Source organism: Amia ocellicauda, chromosome 8 (assembly GCF_036373705.1).
Source record: "Amia ocellicauda isolate fAmiCal2 chromosome 8, fAmiCal2.hap1, whole genome shotgun sequence".
NCBI lineage: Eukaryota > Metazoa > Chordata > Actinopteri > Amiiformes > Amiidae > Amia > Amia ocellicauda.
The window spans coordinates 25,977,817-26,004,373 of NC_089857.1; the positions used below are offsets into that span (position 1 = coordinate 25,977,817).

The 26,557-nt window shown below is 36.5% G+C and overlaps 1 protein-coding gene across 5 annotated transcripts in view; it reads right to left on the bottom strand.

The window, feature by feature from the left end:
- sema4d (sema domain, immunoglobulin domain (Ig), transmembrane domain (TM) and short cytoplasmic domain, (semaphorin) 4D) overlaps positions 1-26,557 on the bottom strand; it is a 77,593-nt gene that overhangs the window by 45,221 nt on the left and 5,815 nt on the right. For 2 of the 5 annotated variants that reach the window (XM_066710816.1, XM_066710815.1), the window contains exons 1-2: positions 22,314-22,725; positions 12,449-12,558 (exon numbers count right to left, since the gene is read on the bottom strand). In XM_066710816.1, the coding sequence (XP_066566913.1) occupies positions 12,449-12,558; positions 22,314-22,328 (125 nt within the window). In that variant the 5' untranslated portion in view covers positions 22,329-22,725. Of the gene's footprint in view, positions 1-3,138; positions 3,234-12,448; positions 12,559-22,313; positions 22,727-26,557 lie in introns of those variants that run through there. The other 3 variants (XM_066710812.1, XM_066710814.1, XM_066710813.1) reach the window with 3 other exon arrangements.

Consider the following 26,557-nt stretch of genomic DNA (forward strand, 5'->3'; position numbering starts at 1 on the left):
TCATTGTCATGTTCAAGAAACCAATTTGAAATGATTCGACCTTTGTGACATGGTGCATTATCCTGCTGGAAGTAGCCATCAGAGGATGGGTACATGGTGGTCATAAAGGGATGGACATGGTCAGAAACAATGCTCAGGTAGGCCGTGGCATTTAAACGATGCCCAATTGGCACTAAGGGGCCTAAAGTGTGCCAAGAAAACATCCCTCACACCATTACACCACCACCACCAGCCTGCACAGTGGTAACAAGGCATGATGGATCCATGTTCTCATTCTGTTTACGCCAAATTCTGACTCTACCATCTGAATGTCTCAACAGAAATCGAGACTCATCAGACCAGGCAACATTTTTCCAGTCTTCAATGGTCCAATTTTGGTGAGCTTGTGCAAATTGTAGCCTCTTTTTTCCATTTGTAGTGGAGATGAGTGGTACCTGGTGGGGTCTTCTGCTGTTGTAGCCCATCCGCCTCAAGGTTGTACGTGTTGTGGCTTCACAAATGCTTTGCTGCATACCTCGGTTGTAACGAGTGGTTATTTCAGTCAAAGTTGCTCTTCTATCAGCTTGAATCAGTCAGCCCATTCTCCTCTGACCTCTAGCATCAACAAGGCATTTTCGCCCACAGGACTGCCGCATACTGGATGTTTTTCCCTTTTCACACCATTCTTTGTAAACCCTAGAAATGGTTGTGCGTGAAAATCCCAGTAACTGAGCAGATTGTGAAATACTCAGACCGGCCCGTCTGGCACCAACAACCATGCCACGCTCAAAATTGCTTAAATCACCTTTCTTTCCCATTCAGACATTCAGTTTGGAGTTCAGGAGATTGTCTTGACCAGGACCACACCCCTAAATGCATTGAAGCAACTGCCATGTGATTGGTTGGTTAGATAATTGCATTAATGAGAAATTGAACAGGTGTTCCTAATAATCCTTTAGGTGAGTGTATATACATATATACATATATATACATATACATATATATATACATATAATAAACTAAACTAAACATCCTCTTCACAGAAGTGTTAACTTTCTATAGCTCTTCTTAGTAATGGAAAATTGTAGTTCTGTACAAGATATTCTGTACTGTGCGTATATTATTTTAATATTATTTAAATATTCACTAGAATGTAGCCAAACTGGGAAATGTGTACAGTTTTAATTTTAATTTAGTTTAATTTCAACAAAATAAAAGACAAATATGCTTCTACTGAATCCAGAAAATTGAAATTTCAAGCTACCTTATGGTTTATTGTTAAATTTAAAATCTACCAAGAAAAACAACCTTTTTTTCTTGTTTAAGCCAGTTTCACACTGTTCATGTGTGCATCTGTATTTTTCTAGGCAAAAACTATGCACCCACAAATCCAAATTCTCACAGATACCCTTAAGTATAGCAGCAGTAAGTGAAGGCTCCCTATTGTAAACAGAAGCTATCTTTAGTATGCCACCAATTTCATGGTCTGATTTAGTTTGGCAAGAACAAAAAACCCTTTTGTTTCTCTTGTGAAAAATCACACCATTTAAATTAAAAGCATTCAAATGTATCCAGTTTCTGTCAAACTATAGTCATTGCAACCCCCCAACCCCCATTAAATAAATACATTAGAAAAACACACTTACGTGACATTTAAACCAGATAATGTTTTTTTTTTTTTTTTTAATTTACACTTCTTTTTATGCATACTACTTTATTTCTACACAAACATAATTCTGGATTTTAATGCTGAAAATCACTAAGTCCTGTGCATGACTGACCCTCTTGAGACAGGTCTTGGCACAACTGAAAAGCATGAATCCTGGTATTATTTTAAAAAGTTAATGCAGCAGAATGCATAGGGCAAGGACATAAGATACTGGGAAATTGATACCACTTTACGTCCATAAAGCAAACACTGTGGCACCCTTCAAGAGCCATTGAGAAGCTGTGTTGGGATCAATTAGCGTACAGGACACAAGCTGCCCAGAATCCCTAGAATCCTTCTGCACAGATTAAACTTCAGGGGACCTCGGAAAGAGTTAAAATTCTACAGATGAATTTCCCCGGATGAAAGGGTACAATGGCAACAGAAGAATCGTGTCGTAGCCACTTTGTCTGTAAATAAATCCTCAGCTTTACCAAAAGAATATTGCCATGGAGATCAAAGTTATGCACCAATCAGCCCTTGCTGCAGAGATGTCCAAATGCAGAGAGAAGGAGTATTTAGAAGTACCAGTGGTAGGCCTTCTCTTCTTTGCTCTTACCACTGTAATGCAACAAAGCCCACATTATTCTCTTAACCACAACCTTTAAGGCATTGACCTCTTGGGGTTATTAAAACATTCAGTTTCAAATTGGCCTTGTTTGTACCTCTTTAATTTGTTTTCCCTCAGGCTATGTTCTTCCTTAATATTGTATTTGGTTGCTGAGCAGGGTGTGACCATGGGGTCACACCCTGCTCAGCAACCAAATACAATATGAATCAGGCACAATCAGGCAAAACATGTACAGTGGATCCTCCACTGCTCTTCTAGTCTATGAATGCTTCATTCCTGATGACCATAGGAAGACTGGCCATTGGGAAATTCTAGCAGATGCCAGAAGGGCCGGATCATTTTTTAGTTTGGTGGGCCACTCAACTCCCATGGGAACTGGTCGTCCTGTGTGGATTTCCGGACCATAATTTATTTTTATAATGGAGAAAAGGGGTGAAGTACAGATATAGCCTGATAGTAAGAAGCTGGGAAAGCAGAGTTTTACTCAAATCAGTGCTGGCAGAATACATGCAGGACAGCTTCTATTACCCCATGATAGACTTGGAAAGAAAATACAGAGGTTTAAGCCTTTCATTGATGAAAGCTTCATTGTACTCCCCATGGACAGGACCTCGGTTTAGAATGTCACATCAATATTAAACCACAAGGTGGCACTTCCTTGGACCATCAACTTCAACTGTTAACTGCATGTAAAATAAATCAACTTGCTTAAGTCACTGTACATAAAACACATGAATTGCTTCTTGTGATTTAGAAGTAGGAAATTGCTTATTGAAAGAAAGTCATAAAAATTAAAAGAAAGAGATTGGGTTCATGCATAATAATGAAAGAAGGCTTTGTAGTTTGTTAATAAACATGCAGCATTCACTTTCCAACCTGCCTTTTTGAGACCTTCTAAAACTGTTACTCCAGGAAGATCTACACACGAGAATAGATGGAAGGTTCTTCTTTCAGGATAATTATGGAATTCTCATGCTACAGGGAAAAGAAACAAAACAAAATTAAAAAATATTTTTGCCATGATGTTAGCACCTTTTTTGCAGGAAGTGTGATTTGAAGAGTAACTTTATAGTTAGATGAAGTAACAGACTAAAGACTAAATGAAATTATACCATCACAAGATGCAAAGAGTTTGAATTCAAAGCAAAGCCAATCAGTGTTACTGTGCTGTGATATCTGCAAACAGAAAAACAACAATCGTCATCCAATTCCATAACTTCTGACCCAATTTTTATTTAAACCCAAATAAAAAGATTCCAAAGATGTACCTCTCTGTAACAATATTCCTGTAATTTAACTCAAAAACAGAATACCTTATACATGTTTAACATTAATGTATTTATTATACTGAAGAATGCCAGTCAAGCTGTGGTGAAGTAGCATCTATATAAATGGTGCCAGATTTTAATACATAGCTTTCACATTCAATATCCTAAAACCTGTAACATTTAAAAAATGTGATAAACCATTTTTTATATGTCCAAGATTGACTGTGGTTTCTCTATACTTTAGAAATCCCTTGAAATATGAAAAATGGAAATTAAATTAATAGCATGCACACACACACACATTATATAGATATACAGCTCTGGAAAAAATTGAGACCACTCCAAGTTCAGAAATCAGTGTTAAGTGGTCTCAATTTTTTCCAGAGCTGTATATATATATATGTGCGCACGCACACACCGAACAGGGGTGTTTCAATATCTGTATTGTATTCTTGACATTTAATATTTTCATAGTTAGTATGAAAGTGCTAAGCATTAGGCGTCTTTTTTTGTTTGTTTTATTAATCAGTTATAAAAACAATTGGGTTATGCCACTAAATCAAAAGCATGTATTCCTTTATATTATGTAGAATGGCCTATCACAATAGTTTATGACTATGTGCCAATTTAAATGATCTAGACGATGATGGGCATTTCCATGCATCACGGCCCATTATTTCCGGACTCAATGACAGCCTCTTTGTCGCTGTGCACCTGCCACAATCTCCCAACAGCTGGGGGCTTTATGGCACTGACAACAGGAGTATTTTCATTTCAAATGACAGAAAAGTGACTAAGTTCTAGATGCCATGGAAGGACAAAGTAGAGTGCAAATGTTACATCATCATGGATCAATATGAACGGAAGACCAATCTCTGGATATGAAAAGTAGGCAATGAAGCATAAAGTAGTGAAAGTCATGGAAGAGTTCTCCAAAGAATGCATTTGATGCACTGTTTCATAGTTGACCCTACATAAAGCATCCTGATGTCCTTATCTGCATTTCAGCTACTTAAAGACATTGATCTTAGAGAATAGCTGTATTAATGCAATACTGACATTCACACAAAACTAAACATTTCAGAGCCACACACTGTTTACCACAGTTATTTGTTCTGTATCAGATGTGTTAAATGTCTTGAGGCCAACTTATTGGGAGAGCATGATTCAGTTGTTGTTTCTTTCGTGACAAAATATATTTTAAAAAGTAATAATTTTCAGACTAAACACAGGTAGGACCCTTGACAATAAGTCTTTTTACTTTTCTCAATCTAAACAGCATCCCACATAGACTTCCCACATGCACTGAAGAGGGCTGGGGCCTAACATTTCTCCACAGTTTTCATAATGTCAATTCAATGCATCACCATAAAAAGCTGGTAATATAAATTATAATTATAGACCAAACTTAAAATGTTACTTATTTTTGCTCTTGGCAAATTCTCAGAGCTTCTATCAGACTGATTTGCATTATGTTAAAACATGAATGTATAATGTAAAAGACAGTGATATGCAGAAGACATCTTTAAATTAATCATCAAAACACTCAATCCCACTAGAATTTTTTTTTATATCCCATTCATTAATAATATCATAGTTGACTGACAATGTGCTAAGGCTACAACAGGGTATGGAAATAACAGCAGTGCTAGTTTGCCAGGTGACAAGATTTAGATCAATAGATCATGGATGACATTGACATTGGAAAACAACACTGACTCATTAACAGTTCAATTCTAAATTAAGGTTTTTGTTTTTTTTTGTCTTCAAACTTTGGTCCCTACAAAATTAGATTACTTTCTCTGCAAGTCAGTGATATTGTTTCTTTAAAGATTACAAATATCTAAATAAGATTTTAGTTTAAATTACTAGATTTTAGTTTTATTTACTTCAGTTAGTACAGTATTCTGTAAAATGTGTATATAGTAAGTCACCCTGGGAAAGGGCATTGGCCAAGAAATAAACAATATGGTAATTAACATTTTGCTGTATGGTTTTATTCCTAGGTTTAGCACATGGGTAATTTAAAAGCAAATCAAAGTTGTGAAAAACAATCAGTGTTTCTCACCACACTCAATAAACCTAAGCAAGAATGGTTTTGTGGATTCATTTGAAATGTGGTTCCTCTTACAAAGAAACTAATATATTAATTAGCGATAATTTTGTATGAATTAAAAATGTGAAAAAAGCTTTTTCTGTTGCTGCTTAACAATCTAAGGCTGGAATTAATTAAATTAGAAGTTTGACTCACCCACTAATCATAATTACAAACCTGTAGTTAGTAGGCACTTTTGGTCTTGTCAGAGGATTTTTTCTGCTATGCATTAAAGAAAGCTACCATCAAGTGCTGGGTAAGAAGTATTGCAAAGTACTGACATGAAGTACAGCTGCTTGTATTGGCAATGTATATATTACATCGCACTGCTATCAGAAACAAAATACACACATATATACATAAATAAATAAATACAGCAGGAGACCGAGAAAACTATTTATACTTGTTATGCTACTAAAATGTTATTACAATACACCTGCTTATTGTCTGCATTGTACATAAAAAAGACCATAATACATTTTAGACGCACATTACAAAAAAAATTCTATGATACTAAACTTAAATTGAGAACCAAATTCAAAATGACACCCATGACTATCTAAAGTGGAAGTAGCCTACATGTATATGTGCACATATTGTACATGTTGATTTGTATATCTGTATATAAATCCCATTACTTTATTATGCTCATTTGCTACACATGAAGTTCATATTTTGTATACGGTCCACTGTGCTTCTGTCTGTCTTATTCTTCTCACTAAACACCATGTTTCCTATTTAAAAATAATGAAGGGTACTTTGCTTCAAGTAGCTTTCTTACCGTCACAAATATATTAAAATTAGGTGCAGCCAAGTTAAAAAATGGGCAAATGTGCAGAGCAGCTTGACTCCAGCTCTGCAACACAGTGCTGAAAATGCATAGCTAAGATTACTAACAGCAGTAATTCAAATAAACACCTTATGGGTGAGACGAGATGACTGTCCTCCAAATGAATGAGCATGGAGGTCACAGGTCAAGGCTCTTCACACAAGCAAAGAGAAACTGTTTTCTTTGACCTTGTGTGACATCTCAATTCATTTCAGAGTCGACAAGACCAAGTATGATACTAGTTCTAACCACAAAACCAAGGAAGTATAGAATTAAATCTCTGACAACAAGGTCCTCTGCAAATCTTCTTAAAACACTTTTACAAATCAACTCAGTGTAATTCAGTGTTTAGAAGCAAGTCATTTTTGGAACAGCATTTTACATAATTAAGGAGTTCAAGTTGTGTAGAACATGCATAATACCTTAAACTGTAGATATGTAAATTATTTCAGATAAAACAAAAGTAACTAACCATATTGGTACAAGAAAGTTTAATCTTACAAATAATTAAGCTACCACTAAGATCTGTACTTTTGTATTAGCAGGTGGGTCAACGTTTTGTTTTAATCCCAAGCCTAAATTTGATATGTACACCACCTTTAAAACTATTAGCATGAGTTCCCTTCCCTCAGGAATGCTGGTCAACTGGTACAACTGAAAATTGCTCTGAGGAATGAGTACATTTCAGCCCTCTATCTGTCTGGAGAAGAGGAGTAATGACATGCATCTGCTAGCTGACATAACCCAGGATTTCTTCCTGTCTCCAGAGGAAGGAGTGGCACCTAAGACATTCATGGAGACTGATGTGTGAACAGACCCTGTCAGATTCCCTTGGAAACCACTTGAACCATCAACCTCAGGGATGTGTGGCCTCCACCTGCTGAGTCTTTATCACAATCACTTGCCAGCGCTGATATATATGGTGGCTGTATACTCATATTCTCCAGGCATAGGCTGATTTCTAATCCGACAACCCACTGACATGTTTCAGATGCATATTAATCACACCGCTGATACAGTGTTACAAATAAATACAGGAAGGGAGCATGCTCACTCAGCTATAGCCATTCAATTATTAAAAACTGACAGCTTGTTTGCAGCTTGACGGGTCCAGTTTCAGGAGGAAAAGAACCATTCAACTTAAGAGTTGCATCACTACACTCAGCAGTTATTGGATAATGCCACGATTACGTTTGTCCTACTTTCAAAATCGCAGCAATGTAGCAGGTTGACCTCCAGTTTAAAAGCTGGCCAGAGAAAACTAGGTGAAAGTCCATCACGCTTTCCAAAGAGTGATGTCTCTTTCTGCAGTGCAGTTTAAAGTGGATTACAGAGGCTTTACTTACAATAGAAAGGATCCTGGTCTACTGATATTAAACCAGCAATGTGACATTAAATGCAGCAAACCAAAGCCACTACCTCAATCTCACTACCTTACGTAGCTTAAAGTAGTATCACAACAATCTTATTTTGTTACTACAATTTGTGATGACAATTAAATTCCTTTGACCATGTGCAATCTTTCCTTGCGTCTTTCTCAACAGATGAAGGCCTGGTCACATGGGTCATTTTCTTCCAGGCAGCAAGAAATGATTAATAGCAGTTTCCAAAGCTATGCCATTCAGAGTGGGTGGTCATACATGACACAAATAGGTAGACAACAAGAAGATGTCAATAACAAACCACTTTGACCTCTTGCCCCACTCATATTATGAGAAATTGCACTGAATACAAGTTCATGTTCAATCATGTGAAATGCTGATTACCAGTTTGACAAAATATCTATTTATAAAGTAATAATAAAGAGTGTCTGTTTTTCATAACATGTGTGTCCAAAATCTGATATGGTCTTGATGCCAAGAGTAATAGCACTGTTAAATATCCTAAAGCTATAAATTGTAAAATAAAATGTACACATGTCGTTGAACAGGTCATAAACCTTTCAACAGCAAAACACTAAAAAGTTTAGTTGCGTAACTTATTTTTCGTTTTTTGTCACCTGATGTTGTATACAACATATCTAAAATATACAGTATGTATGAACTCCCCACTTCAAATGTATTCTACCAGAAGTCAGCATCTTAAGGGGATTATATTGTTTTCTTATGTTGAATTTTACTGGCGATATTGAATTTTTTAATAAAGTTGAGAAAACATACCCCTTAAGCTGCTGACGTCTGGCCAAATATCTTGCATTTCAGTTCATTCATACTGTATATTTGCATGGTTTTAGTAATCTTAACATTTCTGTTCATCCAGGGGGGTGGGGGGTTTTCCCTTGAACAAGAGCAACACAGCAAAATCAGGTTGTGTGTGTGATGCTCATGTGTTTAGGAGGTTGTTCACACGAGGCAACAGAATGTTACCAGGTCTTAAGAAATACCTTTATACTTCTTTCAATTTGCACCAAGCAGGTCTGCTTTCCACCTTGCTTGTGAAAGCAACATGCTTCATTTTAACTGTTAAAATCTAATAACTTAAAGTATATTTAAAATACTTCAATAAAAATAAATGATGTGCTTTTTTTAAATGTATGTTAATCAGAGTAACACCTGACAATACTTTATACAAATGATAGCCTGCTGACAAGTATATACTACAGGAGAATTAAAAACATTATTTGTACTAAGTACACATTGTGCTAACTCTTGGCTGTGTCAGTTCAGTGTGCATCAAATTAACTAAAATGCTAATCACAAACCACAAGCTGCATGAATTTTAAACAGTTCAATGTAGAGGAGAGCTTTGTTTTGTGGCAATGACAGGGTCAATTTCGGCATTTTTCTTCACTTCCTTTTGGCATAACATTTATCATTCTTCCAGACGAACAATTGTACTCCAACACTGACTAGCACAGGCGGAACAATGGACAACGAAATCTGGCCCTCCATCACTCCCAGCTATGGTTGCTAGGATACCTTTGATCCTTTAGGCAACTTGTCAAAGCTCATCACTTATTTAAAATTTAACCATGAAAATTATATTTTTTTAAATTGACTTTTGAATTATCCAGTTTTACAGACTGTGAAATCATGTTTTTGGGAGGTCTTTTCATCTTGCTTAGTTGCAGATTATGTATATAACCTTTTAAATCCAATTTAGCTAATATAGCAGCAGTTCAGAACAGATTCAAATGCAGAACAGGATTCTTCAGTTTGATACTGCAGAAAAAAAGTTTCTTCAATTTAAAGAGTTAATTTTCTTGCTTATCAATTATGTTTTTGGGTTCTTCTAAAGTACTTGGAATAGTTCATTATGAAACCACAATTTGTCTGCACTGCGCTTATGTTTTGTATTTTCATTAAACTTCAATTATCTTGTGTTAAAAATAATACAGTGCTTGTTATATAAAAGAAACCATAAGCTGATGTAAAAACATTGATGTAAATGTAACTGAAAAACTTGAAAATGTTATGTGCTGGGGACTGAGTCAACAGACAAGTGCAAACACACATAGGACCCACCACTTCCAAAATATGTTAAGCAACATGCTTCAAGGGCAGAATAAAAATAACTACAGAAAAACTAAAGCATTCAGCTGAGCAGTATAGGAGCTAGAATACTTTGCACAAATTAGGTTATTTCCGAAAGGTATGCATTATTTATTGTATTTCAATGTACCCAGTTCAAGATTGTTTAGAGGCAATTCATGGAGGAAAAATAATCTAATAAGACAATGTGTACTAGCTAATAGCCTGCAAAATCAAATCTATGCATGATGAGCATTTGTGTGTCTACACCCCAATATTTTGACCAACATCCTTTATATTAAAGGCTTTGAGGTTGGTTTTTAAGATGCTATATTAAAGAAAGGGGGTGGTGATGCTGCTGTCCGAACACCAATAGGTTAACGTTGATTGTATTGTGCTATGTACGAACAGGTGTAGCACTGTATGTTTCAGGAAGGAACGGTGCCAGCACACAACATGACCAGCAACTGCCAAAGCACAAAAGTGTACACTGCCTGCCTGTGAAATAGCGAGAGACAAGAGACCAGATGGGACCGGACAAAATAGGTTTCAGTGATTTATTTTGGGAGAATGTGGAAAACAAGAGCTACGACCATTCTCTACCAGCCATTTCTCTTTTCACGTACTACGTAAGTTCGGAGGTCAGTAGCGCCATGGCAACAAACAATAAGCTGGGGAGGAAACCCAGCATGCTCAGCCTTAGTGAGGGAGCAATGCCTTTCTCTGCAAGAGTTGCATATACTAAGACTTTAAAAGGCAGCATGTTTTAGTAAGCACCCTTTTTGCATATTGAAAATGGACTGTAAAGAAAATAGGCTGATAACACTTAAGGCTAGAAAACTAAATATCACTGCTAAAGCTCCACTGCTCTCTCTTCTAAACTCTTTCAAGCACAATACATATATTAATAAACAAATACTGCAAAACATTCGGCACCTTCAAATAATGTTGTAATTTATTTTATTACCATTATGCTTTGAAGACCAGTGGTAGAACTGTGCTGAAGTGGGGAAATCAAACCTGATTTTTTAAAATGCGTCACAATACTATTTAAGTCCTTCAATACTGATATTAACAATCATACAAAAGAGAGGAAATACCAAAAGTATTTCCATAAGCATAGTACAAACCCCAACTTCAGCCTCAGTTTCAACTATTTTTTTATTTTATTCAGTCATTGTCAAGGCTGCTCATTTGAATATGGTAGGACTCTGTATGTACATGTACAATCACAGAGAAAATTATTGGCACCCTTAATTTCAAAACAAGGTTAATCACTGATGCATTAAGTTAAATTAATATTGTATATTGGACTCTACTTAGCAATGATTTGCTCTTTGTGAGCATTACTAGCGAGTTCTATTTACAATTCCATTTGAGTGATTGGTGTCCAAACAGGGGGTGGCAATACTGCAACCAAGTAAGCATTAGATAGAGTTTACAAGGCTATCACACAGGCCATATTTTAGATTGATGAATCTCAATAGGCAGACAAAGTGACAGGCATTGAAGTGCGGGTTGACCCCTTTAGTCCAGATATCAATAGAATATGGACTGTGTCATAGCTTACTGCGACTCAGATTCCCCTCAGGGTGGCATGCAAGTGGCTTGTATGGATCTTCAATCAAAGCAATACGATGGTTATTACTTTATTTATGTAGTTATGCATGTTGTTTTGAAAGCAAGGTATCAGCAAAAGAAAGTAACTGGCAACCTGCAAATAACACTGCAGATTTACAGAGAGACATTATTAAAGATAATTATATGAAAATAATAATGAAAATGGGTATCAGGAAAAAATACCCATTGTTAGAACTAATAGCAAATAAAGCATTTCTTTCAATCTAAAAGCAAATGCATTTACTGATACGAACATGCATTTGTGTAAGAGCCATGCTGGATTATAACCTCTTTCCTTAGTCATTTCTTTTAGTGAACAAAATTGGTTAATGTTTCCATGGAAAAAGCATTATGCTTGGTTTAATTTATTATCCCAACAGTTGCCTATATATTTGGAAATTCAGCTTTTAAACATATAATAATTAACCAAAACACACCATACAGAGTCGTTTGAGTCTGCGGTTTGCTACATGTTATTTCCTTTCCCAGTCAGCTGTAAGATACAATGGACTACAAGTTGCACTAATTTTTGTGGCCTATTTTTATTCATTGTTTGCTCTGAGAACTAAGAGATCCCAGGACTGAGCAGCAAGCTGGTGGCACTGGTTCAATGTTTCCAAATGAATGATTCTTAGAAGAAAAAAGGCAGTCAGCAGCAACTGCAAACATACCAGAGCAAATGAGGATGCAAATGAACTTCACTGCAAAACACGTACATTTCTTTTTTGGTTTTTAAAAGGGCCCTTTATATTCTTTATTTTTTTAAGGTCTGTAATGTCAAATGATTATAATCAGAAAATCAATACAGTAGCATAGAGTTAGTTATCTAAATTGATATACAAGCCTTAATGCAAAGTGGTAACTGCAACAAATTTGGAAAAACATTCAAATATGAAAACAATACTTACTTGACTGTCATAGCTGCAACTGGGAAATATTCATTCATAAGAAATTTGGATTTCTTCTGTTCAAAGATTTGAAAGTCGATTTTTTCCCAGAAGATTAAACCAGGGTGATCCTACAAAGAAAAAAAAAAGCAATGTTAACATCTGAAAGTTACATTTACAAAGATGTCAATAGACATTCCATAACCAATGCACTTCTTAAGAAAAATAAAAATGTAATTATACATCCACAAACTCACGTTCACTGTGCAATTCAGAAAAACACAAAAACAATGCATCAATTATATGAATTACATACAATTATCTTAAATACAAGGCTAACTACATCAAGAGTTTCATACTGAAATTAAAGTGTAAGTCAATAAGATTAAAATCTAAAAATCTAGGGATCAGGTTACTCTAGAAATCTAAACACTTCATCCTCCTGTATTGGTTGGGCCTGATAATTCACCTTCATTACAAATAAATGTTGTCATATAAAGTGTCTTTCTGCATGATTGACATCCATAAGATAAAAAGGTAATCTGAAATCAGTCTTAACTACATATTCACATCAACAAATGCTTAACTCTTTAGAATGCTATTTTAAAACATGAGAAACCACAGCTTTTAGTATCTCCTTACAAAAGACACTTCAGCAATCCAGGATAGCTGGCGGTTATGCCTGACTTGCTAACAATTAGTAAAGCGAGAGTAAGTAGTCACCAACTTTGTGGGGGATGCCGTTACCATGACTACTGGAGGAGTGACTGGGAACAAAGTGCCTGCACAGCAAAGTCTAATAACCATGATCACATTATTGCCTTATGGTACCGAAGGAAGTACCAACAGAACATTACCTCACAAAAAAGTACTCTACCATATGATTTACTAATAGCACGGATCGATAGACAGAGATACTGACAGATAAACAGACAGACGGTTGGACAGAGCAAGCTTTTTTACCCCACTTGAAACAAAAAAAGACAACCGATGTTTTTCAAGAATTCAATACTTTTTCAAGAGATTCCAAAAGACCACCCAGACCTTTAAACTCAGCGCACACAGTCTAGGAGCAGAGGGCATAAATAGCATACACAGAAAATAAGCTAAACTAACTTCAGCCTTCATAACAGCAGTCACTTCAACAGGGAATAGGCAGCCTACTCATGTTGTGAACTCTGAGTCACCGGGGGTAAACAAGATGAGTCTTGGATCTTTAAGCTGTTAATAACTAGATGAGCAAAAGAGGATGAATAACTTTTTCTTCCTCTCCACTCCCTCTAGTCCCCGATACACAATCATTCATTTGGCACACAACACATCCGACAACGAACCCAAAATCAACAACATAGGCTATAGTTTGACATTAGCTTCCATTTCTTTCAGATTAAACCTTTAAATTGAAAATAACCCAGGCCCATAGCTGACTGTCACTACTTTGCACAACTGGCAAAAATACGATCAGGCCTGGGTTGGCTTGAAATTGGCCAAGATGTCTTCACTCAACAGTAATATCAGAGAGAGTTGTTTTTGCCTGATTAATACTTTACACTCTTGACAACATTTCTGGGTCTCACTCACTGGAATCCAACTCTGTCTGACAGGTTGGCGATACATCACACGCACTCCTGCAAGTGGTGTCTTGAAAAAGTTCCTTGGCCTTTTGATGTGGGTCTACCAATTGCAAAACATACAGGGTCACATGATGCAGAAAAATGTAAACATTTTCCACATGGTAGCCTTCCCAAAGCACAATGGAACAACTTAAGAAAGAAGCTGTTGATAAACATCCACATCTATATAACCTCTTAAGAATAGAGAGCAGCTCTTCATATGCTCTTTGATGCATTATGTATAATATCCCTTCAATGCCATCCTACATTTAGGACTACACCAAATCAAAACTTTGACCTAGTTGTGAAAAGCAGACCATCAAATTGTACCCATTTGTGTTTTGATATGAAAGTACAAAGTGGTTTCTTTCAATAAATTATTGTAATTAGGTTAAAGTTTTGAATAGGCCTGGGCCTTAGTGCAAAGGTTGTAAAGATGAATGACTGAAATTTTAAAGAAATGTAACGACAATATGAAAAAATACTTCCCAGTCACTATTCTTTTCAAGAAGGGTTTTTATTCTTATTTTACAATAGTTCTACATTTAATTTTTTTTAGAATTTGAAAACCATAATAATGGGTTCCTGTAGCTCTTTTTTTATCTCAAGGACAAGATGTCTCATGAGGTGTGATCTTTACACTTGTAACTTTCATTATAATGTAAAGTGCTTGGTTTTAAATTAAAGTATTTTTGAAGAGAGATGACTCAAAGGTTGTCTTGTCCTTTAATGAAGGATAACTAAAAACTGTTTTTTTATTCAAGTAGCAAAACAAAACAAATATGAACATTTGATTTCTGAGAACACTGGTGTTAACACTAACACTGGGTATTTGACAATGGACAAACAGCATTCTAAGCTGCCTCTTGCTCGTTTGGATGGGGTTTCTGCTTGTCTTGAGTTAAGATGGTAACATACTGTATGTGCTCAGGGTGTGATCAAGTCTTGCAACAAGAGACAGACTTACAAAAACAACTGTTTGCTGTGTATTAGGTTGTGGAAACACTTAATCCCATTTGGTTTGCATTCTGAGTCACTCAATTCATTTTGTCCTTAGTTTAGAAATTAGAAATTTAGAGGAATTTCAAAAACATTTGTAAGAGTAGATACAACTTGTTTCATTTATAGCACATTACTATAATCTATTCATTAAGACGAAGTCAATGTCAAAGAGGCATAATAATGCAAAATAAATAAATGGGAAGAATCAGATCTCTTTTTTTTTTTTTTTTACACAATAGTTATAGAAATTGAAAAACAGAAACAAGGAACTCAAGTTCAAGGTTTCATCTGATTTTAAACACCTAAATCCAGTTCTCAGCTATTTTAAGTGAAGTTGTTGAATTGGTTTCAGCTGCCATAATAACATTTTGTTGACTGATAGCAAGCTTCAAAGATAGTCTGTCATTATCCCTTTGCCCGTGTGAAAGGGCTATGATGGCAGTATGCCAGTTTAAATTACGAGGTCTTGTGCTGTCAGTAGGTTCTTAGAGATTTTTTGATAGTTGTTTTTGAGGTTTATTTGTGAAAGGTCTGTGCACACTGGGCTACAGAGGAAGAGATGTCTAAAGGAAATAAAAGGATGGGATGATAAAGGAGAATTGGAGAGAAGAAAAACTGAAACAAGGTTCACAGAGGCACACAGTACAGCTGTACAATAAGTCAGGGAGACATACATTTTCACTAAAACAGTAAGGAACACCAATCTCTTTCAAATGTTCAATGATTGAATGAAATGCACTAAAATAAAAACTTTAGCAGAAAAAACACAGCTGTAGCCTTTTACACAAGTTACAGTATGATTAACTTGGTCTGCAGTATACTGCCAAGTCCTCACCCACACAAACCATGAGCTGCTAGTCAACTGTTCTGCATTGTTTTCCCTCCTGTCTTTAACAAACAAAGCCAAAACAAAACAATACAAACAAACAAAACCTGAAGCAATGGCTGAATAAAACAAGCACAAGTTTGTGTGGATTGTTTTTATGCAAATTAGCCTACTTTACACTGCATATTTCAGGTTGAATGGTTCTTTTTAGCAAAGTTTTGGAATGGAAATACAGCGGCAACATTGCAGCTACATTCTACCATATTTCACCTTTTGTAATATTTTTCCAGGCAAAGTACTTTGCAGAAAAAAATATATGGAGCTGTAATGGTTACTAATGCAAAATGTTAGGACTCTTGACCAAAATACTTGCATTTATCCTGTTCTCTGGATTGTAGTCTATTTTAAACAGGAACCACCATTTGCAAAAACACTTCGCTATTCAACGCCTCCCTCATTAGGTTTTATAAAAGATGGTGACCGATTTCCATTTAGCATGGAGATTTGGTAACATTGCAAGTACCCAGTAGAGTTTAACGATGCATGGATATGGATATTTGGATTTAGTTTGGACAGTTCCCCGCAGAAATGGAAACACACACAAGCCATATTACGGATTCCTTCAGGAATGTAAATTACAGAACAAATCATAGGTTTCTTCTTTTTTTATTAAAATAAAATGTCTCACTCTTTCAAGATGCCACCCTGACAAATAGCACAAATGATTAATTATATATCACTCGATGTCAGCAAGAATAAAAACCGAGATTTAGCTAAATCGGCAAACTGGAAGACTGCCATAGCCATGATTCTGAAAATGTGTAGATTACAAAGTTTTATAGTGCCTTCCCTAAAAAAGAACAATATTACAGTTTCACAGCTCCACAGTGTATCTTTGCTAGTGAGTGGAATAAGGTAAAGACCAACATAAAACACCTTTCTAAAGTACTTCATAGGTATGCATTTTTCAGAAACTCTCTCAATTAATTGTTTCAAAGCATCAGTTCTTATATGTAAGATTCAATAAGATTCAATAACAGAAATCAACAATATTTTCTATGTCCACCACTAGTGTCAACACAAAATGTGCATGGACTGGCAGATAGTCTGCACATCAACCACAGGGGTGTTCCTCCATTGAATAATGCCTGCCAAGCAACAGCCAGGTCTACTGCTTTATTTGGCATATTACTTATTCTGGATGAAGTTAATATCCAGTGATACAACAGACCAGTGCAGGACACTGATCCCAGCCGAAAGTCTTGAGCAAGCCCTGCTGTGTGAGGACAAGCCGTATCATGTTGAAAGATTAAGGATTACAATGGTGCTGGAACTACGGAAGAAACACGGGTCTCCACATATAGGGAAAAAAGCGTTGCCAGATTATGAACAACAACAAAACACAACAGGCTAACACACAAGTCACCTGTAACTTGTTTCCTACACAATTATGCCACCACAACCAACCAAAACTATTCTACTCACTGACACAGACCCAAGTAAACCCTTCATGATTGCTCCTGTATGCAGTGCTCAACCAATGACAAATGTGACTGGAGAAATCACCAACCTTTGTCAATAACCAGGAGGCCTGTGGTCCACGTAGGAGTGATAGAGCGAGGAACAGCGAACCAGGGTGCCTGTATCAGATAACAGTAACTCCAAATAGTCTGATGACTAATATCAGGCTTATTGGATTTCCACGATGCTCAGGCCAGAGTTTTACTTCACGGAAGCAAACCCCAATGTGGCTCTCTGAAATCTAAGGATCTTGTCACTTGGTTGTGATCTGAAGTTGACTGTCTCAAGAACAAGTGTTTACTGTCAGTTTCCCATTCCATTCTTTAAAACTTGTTTTGAAGTGTAGTAATTAGTTAAAAAAAAAAGTAACAAATGTAAATACAATTTAAAAAAAGAAACCACTCAATTATCTAAACTGTAATTTTAATCAGTTTCCATGTGTGGTTAGATATAAATATGCTCCTGACCACTAGATCACTTTGCAGCAATACTTTAATATCTATATTGCCATGTAAATTCTAATTGCTCCATACAAATAAATGATTGCTGAATTGTTGAATGATGTGCTAGTGGAAGAGAAATGCTACTTTTTTCATAAGAATTTAATCCAATTCTAAAATTGTCAAGCCTTACATTTTCCCACAAAAATGTATCATTATTATAATATCCTAGTGAAATTGCTGCTGTCAATTCAAGGGGCTCAATTATTTGGTTTAGCTGACAAATTGCAACCAAGAACTTTAAGATGCTTACAGTGCAACCAAGGACACTAAATAAACAACTACCTTATAGCATACAAGCTGCAGTTGGCTCTCTGCAATATGAACATCTTTAGTCCTTATCATGCACCTGTCATACTCAGATTACAAAAAAATACTTTCATTTCATATAATAAAAAATGTAGGTTTCCACACAAATTATGATCTTCTCCTATACCCTTCAAATGCCATTCAACTGTGTCAATTCAGTTTCAAAATTCAATACATAATATTATCGGCACATAACAGAAGGGAGTCCTCCTAGTAAGTCTGACATAAATTATATCTAATTGATGATTCGGGACAGTGGAAAGCCAGACACAGTGTCATTGTATTTAAACACAAGCATATTACACACACTTGCAGACCAGCGAACGCAGCTTGGCAAGGCTTCGTTAAAATGCCAGAGGACTGTAGGGGGAGGGGACTGCTATGCATGAGTGAGCTGGTTCAGTTCATACAGAATAGCTTTGTTCATATACATTCACACCACAATAAATAACATAAGAGATAAGCCCGGGTGGAGAGCAGAGAAGACATAAGAAGATTAACAAGACACTCTCTCTGTCTTTGCAAGAACTGTTGCCCTATCTTAAGGAGTTGGAATGTAACTACAATTAGTTTCAAAACAACTTTAAACCTTAAATCTTAAAACGGATTTGAAATCTATAGCATAATTAAAATAAATATTTACTCATAAAATGGGATAGATTTTATATAGCACTACTGTTTTTACACAGACAAATAAAAAAAATATAGGCATATATATGAAATTGCTAAGTAAATAAAATAGTGTGCACTTTAGGCCTATAGCCAAAATAAATAACTGTAGTACTGCAGGATGTAAGTGCTAAAGTACCATCTGGAAATAGATTTCTTGGTACATTAAACATTTGGTCCTTTACCTTAGGATGCAAAATGCCCATAGCACACAATTCCAGATGGAAGTGTGTGCTTCATGAAGCATTATTTCTCCAATATGCCACAAACCCATTATTGCCTTTTGAAGACAATAATTATGTGTAGCCCAAATTGCAAAAACATATTCCATTGACACCTTCAGTGAACATGAACATGAACATGTAGCCTACTTGGACAATAAGATGTAGAGGACATTAAGAAAACCCTATTGCCTTATGCTATAACTTAAGTGGATAAACAATTTAGACACATCTTTGGGATACTTTAGCCGTTTGAAAAACATCCTGTATTTTACAGAGCAAAGATCACTGACGTTTTCAATATCCAAGCTCAAGAAAAATCATTCTGTTGGGAATACCAAATGTATGTAGTTGGAAATTATTCCATCTCCTGAGAAAGCATTACCAAGCCAATTAGATGTAAATGGTCCAGGAGTGAATTTCACCCTTTTTCGGTCATTAAATGTTTTCACTTGCAGTTTATTGTGATTTACCCTTTCCCACAGCAAGTATACCAGATTAAAATTAGAATAAAAGCAATCTTGAAAATAAATACCCCAAAATAAGGGTTATTTATCAAATTTATTAAAGGCTAAAATTAAAGGGGAAAACATGTAAAAGACTATTTAATCCATGTACATTTCTCATGTTCATTTTAACCAGAACATTGTACACAATGTTAGAAATTTCTGCAACAAACATTATACGAGTTCAGAGCTCCCTACTATAAGTAAAGCGAGAAAAGTATTTAAGACAATACACTATCATCAGCAGGCAGCAAGGTGCAGTGTATTACCTAAATACACTGAACTCAATAATAAAGTTTCAACTGTATTCATGATTTTAAAGAACTGGTAAAGTAGCTACTTGCTGTACAAAAAGAAACAAATTCCCAAGTTTCTTGATAAATTATTTAGTAGAAACAAAATTCTACAATAAATTGTGGTTTTCCAAAAAATGACATCAGTATAATCTTGAGGTTTCACAAGCTGCCCTAAAACTCCAATATCTCATTCAATGGGATATAAAATATTCAGGAAAACTAAGCACATTTACAATCCAGACAAAAGGGATTTCACTACAATGCATTTTTATTAGTTTATAGGTCTAAGGTCACAATGAAAATGGAAGTTCACAAGAAACAAATTGTGTCAAGACAGAAGCAGCTATCAACTGACTTGACTATTTAATCCATGTGCATTTCTCATGGACTTCCTGAATGAAAACCGTTTTTTTCTTAGATTTTCCAAGTGCAGTTCCAAAATATTTAAGCACATAAAATGTGTTACTTTAATTAAATATATAAAATACTAATTTAACAACATATTTTTCCAATAGTATGTGTAGGAGAGGCACATATATATAAATTAAAAGCAATGTATCAGACCTTTATTGTGAAGATACACACTGTTATTCCAGAGGACATGCAGGAAACTCTACACAACAGCCAAACCAATCTTACACTACCTGAAATCACTGTACACAAATCTTCAAAATGCACTAATTGGCAGTTGTGTTGTTACAATCTGTCACTGAGTGAATACATCTGACTGTCTTCACCAATCTGTGCTCACAGGGCAGGCACCTAGTTTCATTGCCCGCCCTTCCCCCCTAAAAGGATTAAATTACTATTAAAAACATACGTAATTTCAGAGTAAAGAATAAAGGCTAAAATATTAGCTAAAATCATGTAAAAATAACCAGATCAAACAAAAGTGGTGCAAATTGTGCAAAAATGTATTATATTCACAGGGGGCACACAATGAAAAATAATTAAAAATAATATTCTATTTCAGTGTATCTGGCTACAGAACATCCCTTTAATGTGCAGATATATTTTTAAGGTGGTAAATTGTGTGTACTCCTGTTTATAGATAGAACTTGAATGACAAAAGGACTGCATGCCGTTCAACACTACTATTAGGACAGGGACTAAAAGCTGGAAGGCACAGGAAAAAAGGCTTTGATGTGTTGTGATTGCACTTGAAAAGACATTTAAGAAGCTTTGATCTCACAGAGGAAAATCCCAGAGAGAGACTGACTGAGGCAGTGTGTACCTCTTGGAGGCTCACAAGCAAGTGATACATCAAGCTAAAAATATGAATAAAATGTAAAGCACATATAAAGTGAGAGAGACCATCATTTTCAATTGTAATATGAATAAAACAGCTGTACTGTAAGTTTTTGCAGCTTGATTACAGTCAGCTACAAGTTAGATCTGTTTCTTTCACCCTTGCACACTTCTTAATATACTAATTTCTCACAGGTTTTCAACACCTTGCAAATCCTAATTTCCTAAAGCCTTGCAGATGTTTTATCCTGTTCTTGACCAACTATGTCCAAAGTGCATCAAATCACTGCACAGAAAAGCAACTTGTCAACAGTAAAGTAGGATTTGTAACAATAGCCTACCTGTATGTCAAAATATAATTCAATGCAAAAAAGCCCAATTATTCAAAATATTTGTTTTCCCCACAGTAAATATGGACACTGCTTTCATATGGTAAGTAAACCTGCAACAGTATAGAAAATTTGAATTTCTCCGAGTTCAAATTTTAACAGCTTTGAATGCTACAATAGAAACGGAGGTGATAAAGTCTGATGGTAGCAATTATGTGTAAAGTTACTCTGGATCAACCACATTGTACGGAGACAGAGCTTACAACTGGCAAACAATGGGAGGGTGTGTTTTGGCTCAGGTCCTTCCGTGTCTCTTCAATCAAAACCACAAAGAAAAATTATATGAAATTATATGAATGACTTGAATTGAGCATGTGGTTTGCTCCTGCACAAAACTTGGACTTATAACCCACAACAACTAACTAGCTGAAGACTTAAAATAAAAAACACTAAAATCAAACAGATTTGCCCTACTCATAACTAAAGATGGCATTCAAATCAAACCTGTCTATTAGCAATAACTGAAAGCTTCTTGAATGACCCCAATTACTGTATCTCTGCACTCTTAACAAGAATAGATCATTAAATAGACAATTAGTCCACTTACCTAAAAATTGCCAAGCAATAAGAAATCAAAAGTCACTGGACAACTGATGCTTTAAATTAACAAGATGAAAAACTGTTAAAACACAAAACTCAATTCAAGATTTAAGCTGCAGAATAAACAGAAATAAAAACATATTTAGTATACTGTTCCATGAAACATTACGCAGCAAGGCTCCAAAGCACCAGACAACACACAAGAACAACCCTGGATGAAATTAAAGCTTAATAAAACACACTTACCAAACAGCATGGCATTCTTCAATATTCCTACAGAGAAGTCAAAGGGAGCTCCAATAAAGCTCTTGATAACCTCCTACCAAGGAGTCATGCCCTTCGAAAGCTATGAGAATCATGACTAAATCTGCACTATTGCAAGCCAAAGTCGGATGCCTCTCCCACTCTCCCCTTCTCTCTTGCCGTCTCTCTGTCTCTCTGTCTCTCTTTCTCCTCCACCTCACTTAATTATTAAAGCTGCAGTATCCAAAGAACAGGGGAGAGAAGTCCATAACGTCACAAAGTACCCTGAGGAGGATGAATCCTCCTTAGCTCTGAGGTAACATAAGACAACTGTACTACTTCGTTGCCTTCAGTACAGGTCAGTCAAGCAGAGCTCGCTCTAGAGAGAGACAGCTGAAATGTTTACTCTGGAAAGCATCAGCACACACACCATTCCTTTGAGAAAGAGGAGGAGGGCTTTGGTTTACAAGGCTGCTCCACACTCCTTGGCAATGTGCATGGTGCTCAGTATCACAGCTGCCTATCTTCAGCACAGTAGTAAATCACATTCTGTGGTGAAAGGCTGGGCCGAGTGTGCTGCCATTCTTCCCTGGTGGATTGTACTGTGTAGAACAGCTGGCTTTGGCTGTTTAAAGAGCGGAAAATATGTGAATATAGGCTACACCAAATACTGAACTGTTATGGAAAAGAACAGTCTGCACTAGGTGCTTACTTTGGTGTCAAAAGTAATGTGCTATGTCAATAAAGTCTTCTCCGAAATGTCTCCTAAAGGGTAAATAAATGTTCAGTCAAACCAAATGTGCACATTTCTGAGACTGACATGTTTGTTAGCTGCAAACCGCAGTCCATCCATCAATGCAAGATTGAGGTTTTCTGTAGATTTTTTTTTTATCTTGGTCCTGTTAATACAAGACAAAATGGTTTGAAAAGAGAGAAGAACATAGATCTATATTGTAAAAAGTGCTTTGACAAATCCTTGACGTCCACAAAATCAATGGAGTTTTGCCAGGAAAATGTACAAGAAAATATTTTTTGACAATCACACCATAAACACGTCAATCAATAAAGCACAGTTATTTTTTAAACTGTGAACATAACAGAATAAGAACAAAGTTTACAAAAACGAGAGGCCATTCGACCAATTATGCTTGTTTCGTGTCATTAACAACTACGTGATCCAAGGATCCTATGCAGTCTATTTTTAAATGTTCCCAAATTGTTGGTTTCAACCACATTGTTCTGCGAGTTTCTTACAGATTGTGATGACTCTCCGTGTGAAGTGTCTCCTGTTTTCTCGTATTGAATGCCGTGAAGCTCCTCTGGTTTGATGTGGTCGATGACTTTCATGATTTTGAAGACTTGAATCAAGTCCCCACGTAGTCTCCTCTGTTCCAGGGTGAAAAGGTTCAGTTCCCTCAGTCTCTCAGTAGGACATTCCCTTCAGACCTGGAATAAGTCTGGTTGCTCTCCTCTGAACTGCCTCTAGAGCAGCGATATCTTTCTTGAAGTGTGGAGCCCAGAACTGTACACAGTATCCAGATGAGTTCAAACTAGTGCATTGTACAGTCTGAACATTACTGCCCTTGTTCTCAATTCTACACTTTTGACAATGTATCCTAACATTCTTTTTGCCTTTTTTAATTGCTTCCCACATTGTTTAGATGGAGACTGAGGAGTCTATGTAGACTCCTAGAGTCATCTAGTTCTGTTCCTCCCATAGTGTAATTATAGTGGACATTTTTGTTACCTGCATGTAATACCTTGCACTTGTCCACATTGAATTTCATCTGCCAGGTGTCGGCCCACAACTGAATATTATCTAAGTCCCTTTGAATAACCTGTGCTGCCGAGATTGTATCTGCTGAGCCACCTATTTTAGTTTCATCTGCAAATTTGCTAACTATCCCAGAGAGCTTAGGAATTTATTGCAATAACCTTTGACAATGCAATATTTTACTTCCTATTCCAATATTCTAATGCATACTTAATAGATTCTTATGATTTTATAGAAAACTAATGAGTTTAGCCATTTATTTTTTTATTCATCCTGATTTTTACTGCCAAACAAACTTGTCCAGCTTGACAAACAACAGGAATACAATTATTCTCATTCAGGTGTTTTCTCAGATGGATGTAGCATGACTCCAATGTGCCATTTGATTCCAAAAGGATTGCAGCTTGCAAGAGTGGGTGGGTATTAATCCACACAATGGGAAGAGAAGAGGGAAAAATCACCTGAGGAGAGGAATTTTCCTCATGACCATGTTTTAAAGGTGTATCTGTCTCTCTCATCAAGTGCATCTGGAGAAGAAGTAAGGAATTCATGTACAAAACAGCCAAAAAAGGCATACTTCTTCCAAACAGTAGCCCAAATCTTTTCCTTAATATCAAATCAAGTGCTTTAAGCTGTCTAGTGATGGCATGTAAAATAAACAATGTATTTACCAGTGAGAGCTAATGCTCCAGGATTTAGTTACAAAAGGATTCCATCCATTTCTTATGAAGGTCACTGAATAACTATTTATATTTTTCTTAAAAGGCAGCTTGTGAATCAAATTACCCTCAATACAGTATCTCAGACGCCTAGACCTTTGAAAGCTTCAGTGAAATACATTTAAAAAAAGACCCAGCTCCCACTGTTAACATACAAAGAATATGGAGGCTCACCATTATCCTACAGTAATTTGCAAAACTTCTAAATGGAGGACCAACACATAGCCTAACCTTTGTTACACAACAATCAATGACTGGCTTTGTGTCAATGAAAATACACTCACCTAAAGGATTATTAGGAACACCTGTTCAATTTCTCATTAATGCAATTATCTAACCAACCAATCACATGGCAGTTGCTTCAATGCATTTAGGGGTGTGGTCCTGGTCAAGACAATCTCCTGAACTCCAAACTGAATGTCTGAATGGGAAAGAAAGGTGATTTAAGCAATTTTGAGCGTGGCATGGTTGTTGGTGCCAGACGGGCCGGTCTGAGTATTTCACAATCTGCTCAGTTACTGGGATTTTCACACACAACCATTTCTAGGGTTTACAAAGAATGGTGTGAAAAGGGAAAAACATCCAGTATGCGGCAGTCCTGTGGGCGAAAATGCCTTGTTGATGCTAGAGGTCAGAGGAGAATGGGCTGACTGATTCAAGCTGATAGAAGAGCAACTTTGACTGAAATAACCACTCATTACAACCGAGGTATGCAGCAAAGCATTTGTGAAGCCACAACACGTACAACCTTGAGGCGGATGGGCTACAACAGCAGAAGACCCCACCGGGTACCACTCATCTCCACTACAAATAGGAAAAAGAGGCTACAATTTGCACAAGCTCACCAAAATTGGACAGTTGAAGACTGGAAAAATGTTGCCTGGTCTGATGAGTCTCGATTTCTGTTGAGACATTCAGATGGTAGAGTCAGAATTTGGCGTAAACAGAATGAGAACATGGATCCATCATGCCTTGTTACCACTGTGCAGGCTGGTGGTGGTGGTGTAATGGTGTGGGGGATGTTTTCTTGGCACACTTTAGGCCCCTTAGTGCCAATTGGGCATCGTTTAAATGCCACGGCCTACCTGAGCATTGTTTCTGACCATGTCCATCCCTTTATGACCACCATGTACCCATCCTCTGATGGCTACTTCCAGCAGGATAATGCACCATGTCACAAAGGTCGAATCATTTCAAATTGGTTTCTTGAACATGACAATGAGTTCACTGTACTAAACTGGCCCCCACAGTCACCAGATCTCAACCCAATAGAGCATCTTTGGGATGTGGTGGAACGGGAGCTTTGTGCCCTGGATGTGCATCCCACAAATCTCCATCAACTGCAAGATGCTATCCTATCAATATGGGCCAACATTTCTAAAGAATGCTTTCAGCACCTTGTTGAATCAATGCCACGTAGAATTAAGGCAGTTCTGAAGGCGAAAGGGGGTCAAACACAGTATTAGTATGGTGTTCCTAATAATCCTTTAGGTGAGTGTATGTTTTAATTTAGACCACTGAAGATACATTTGTCAGTCAATCATCAATGCAACTATTTCTTTAAAGCTTGCTAAAAAAAAAGGCACAGTAAGATTTAATTGGTTAAACTGCAAGATTTGACTGAATTTAATGTCTCATGGTTATCTTGTGCTTCCAATGGAATTCTTAGTTCACAATGTTCACATTGTTTGAAGTTAGACAACATACCAGAAGGAAACCCTATGCAACCTACAAACACTGCACTTGTACAAACA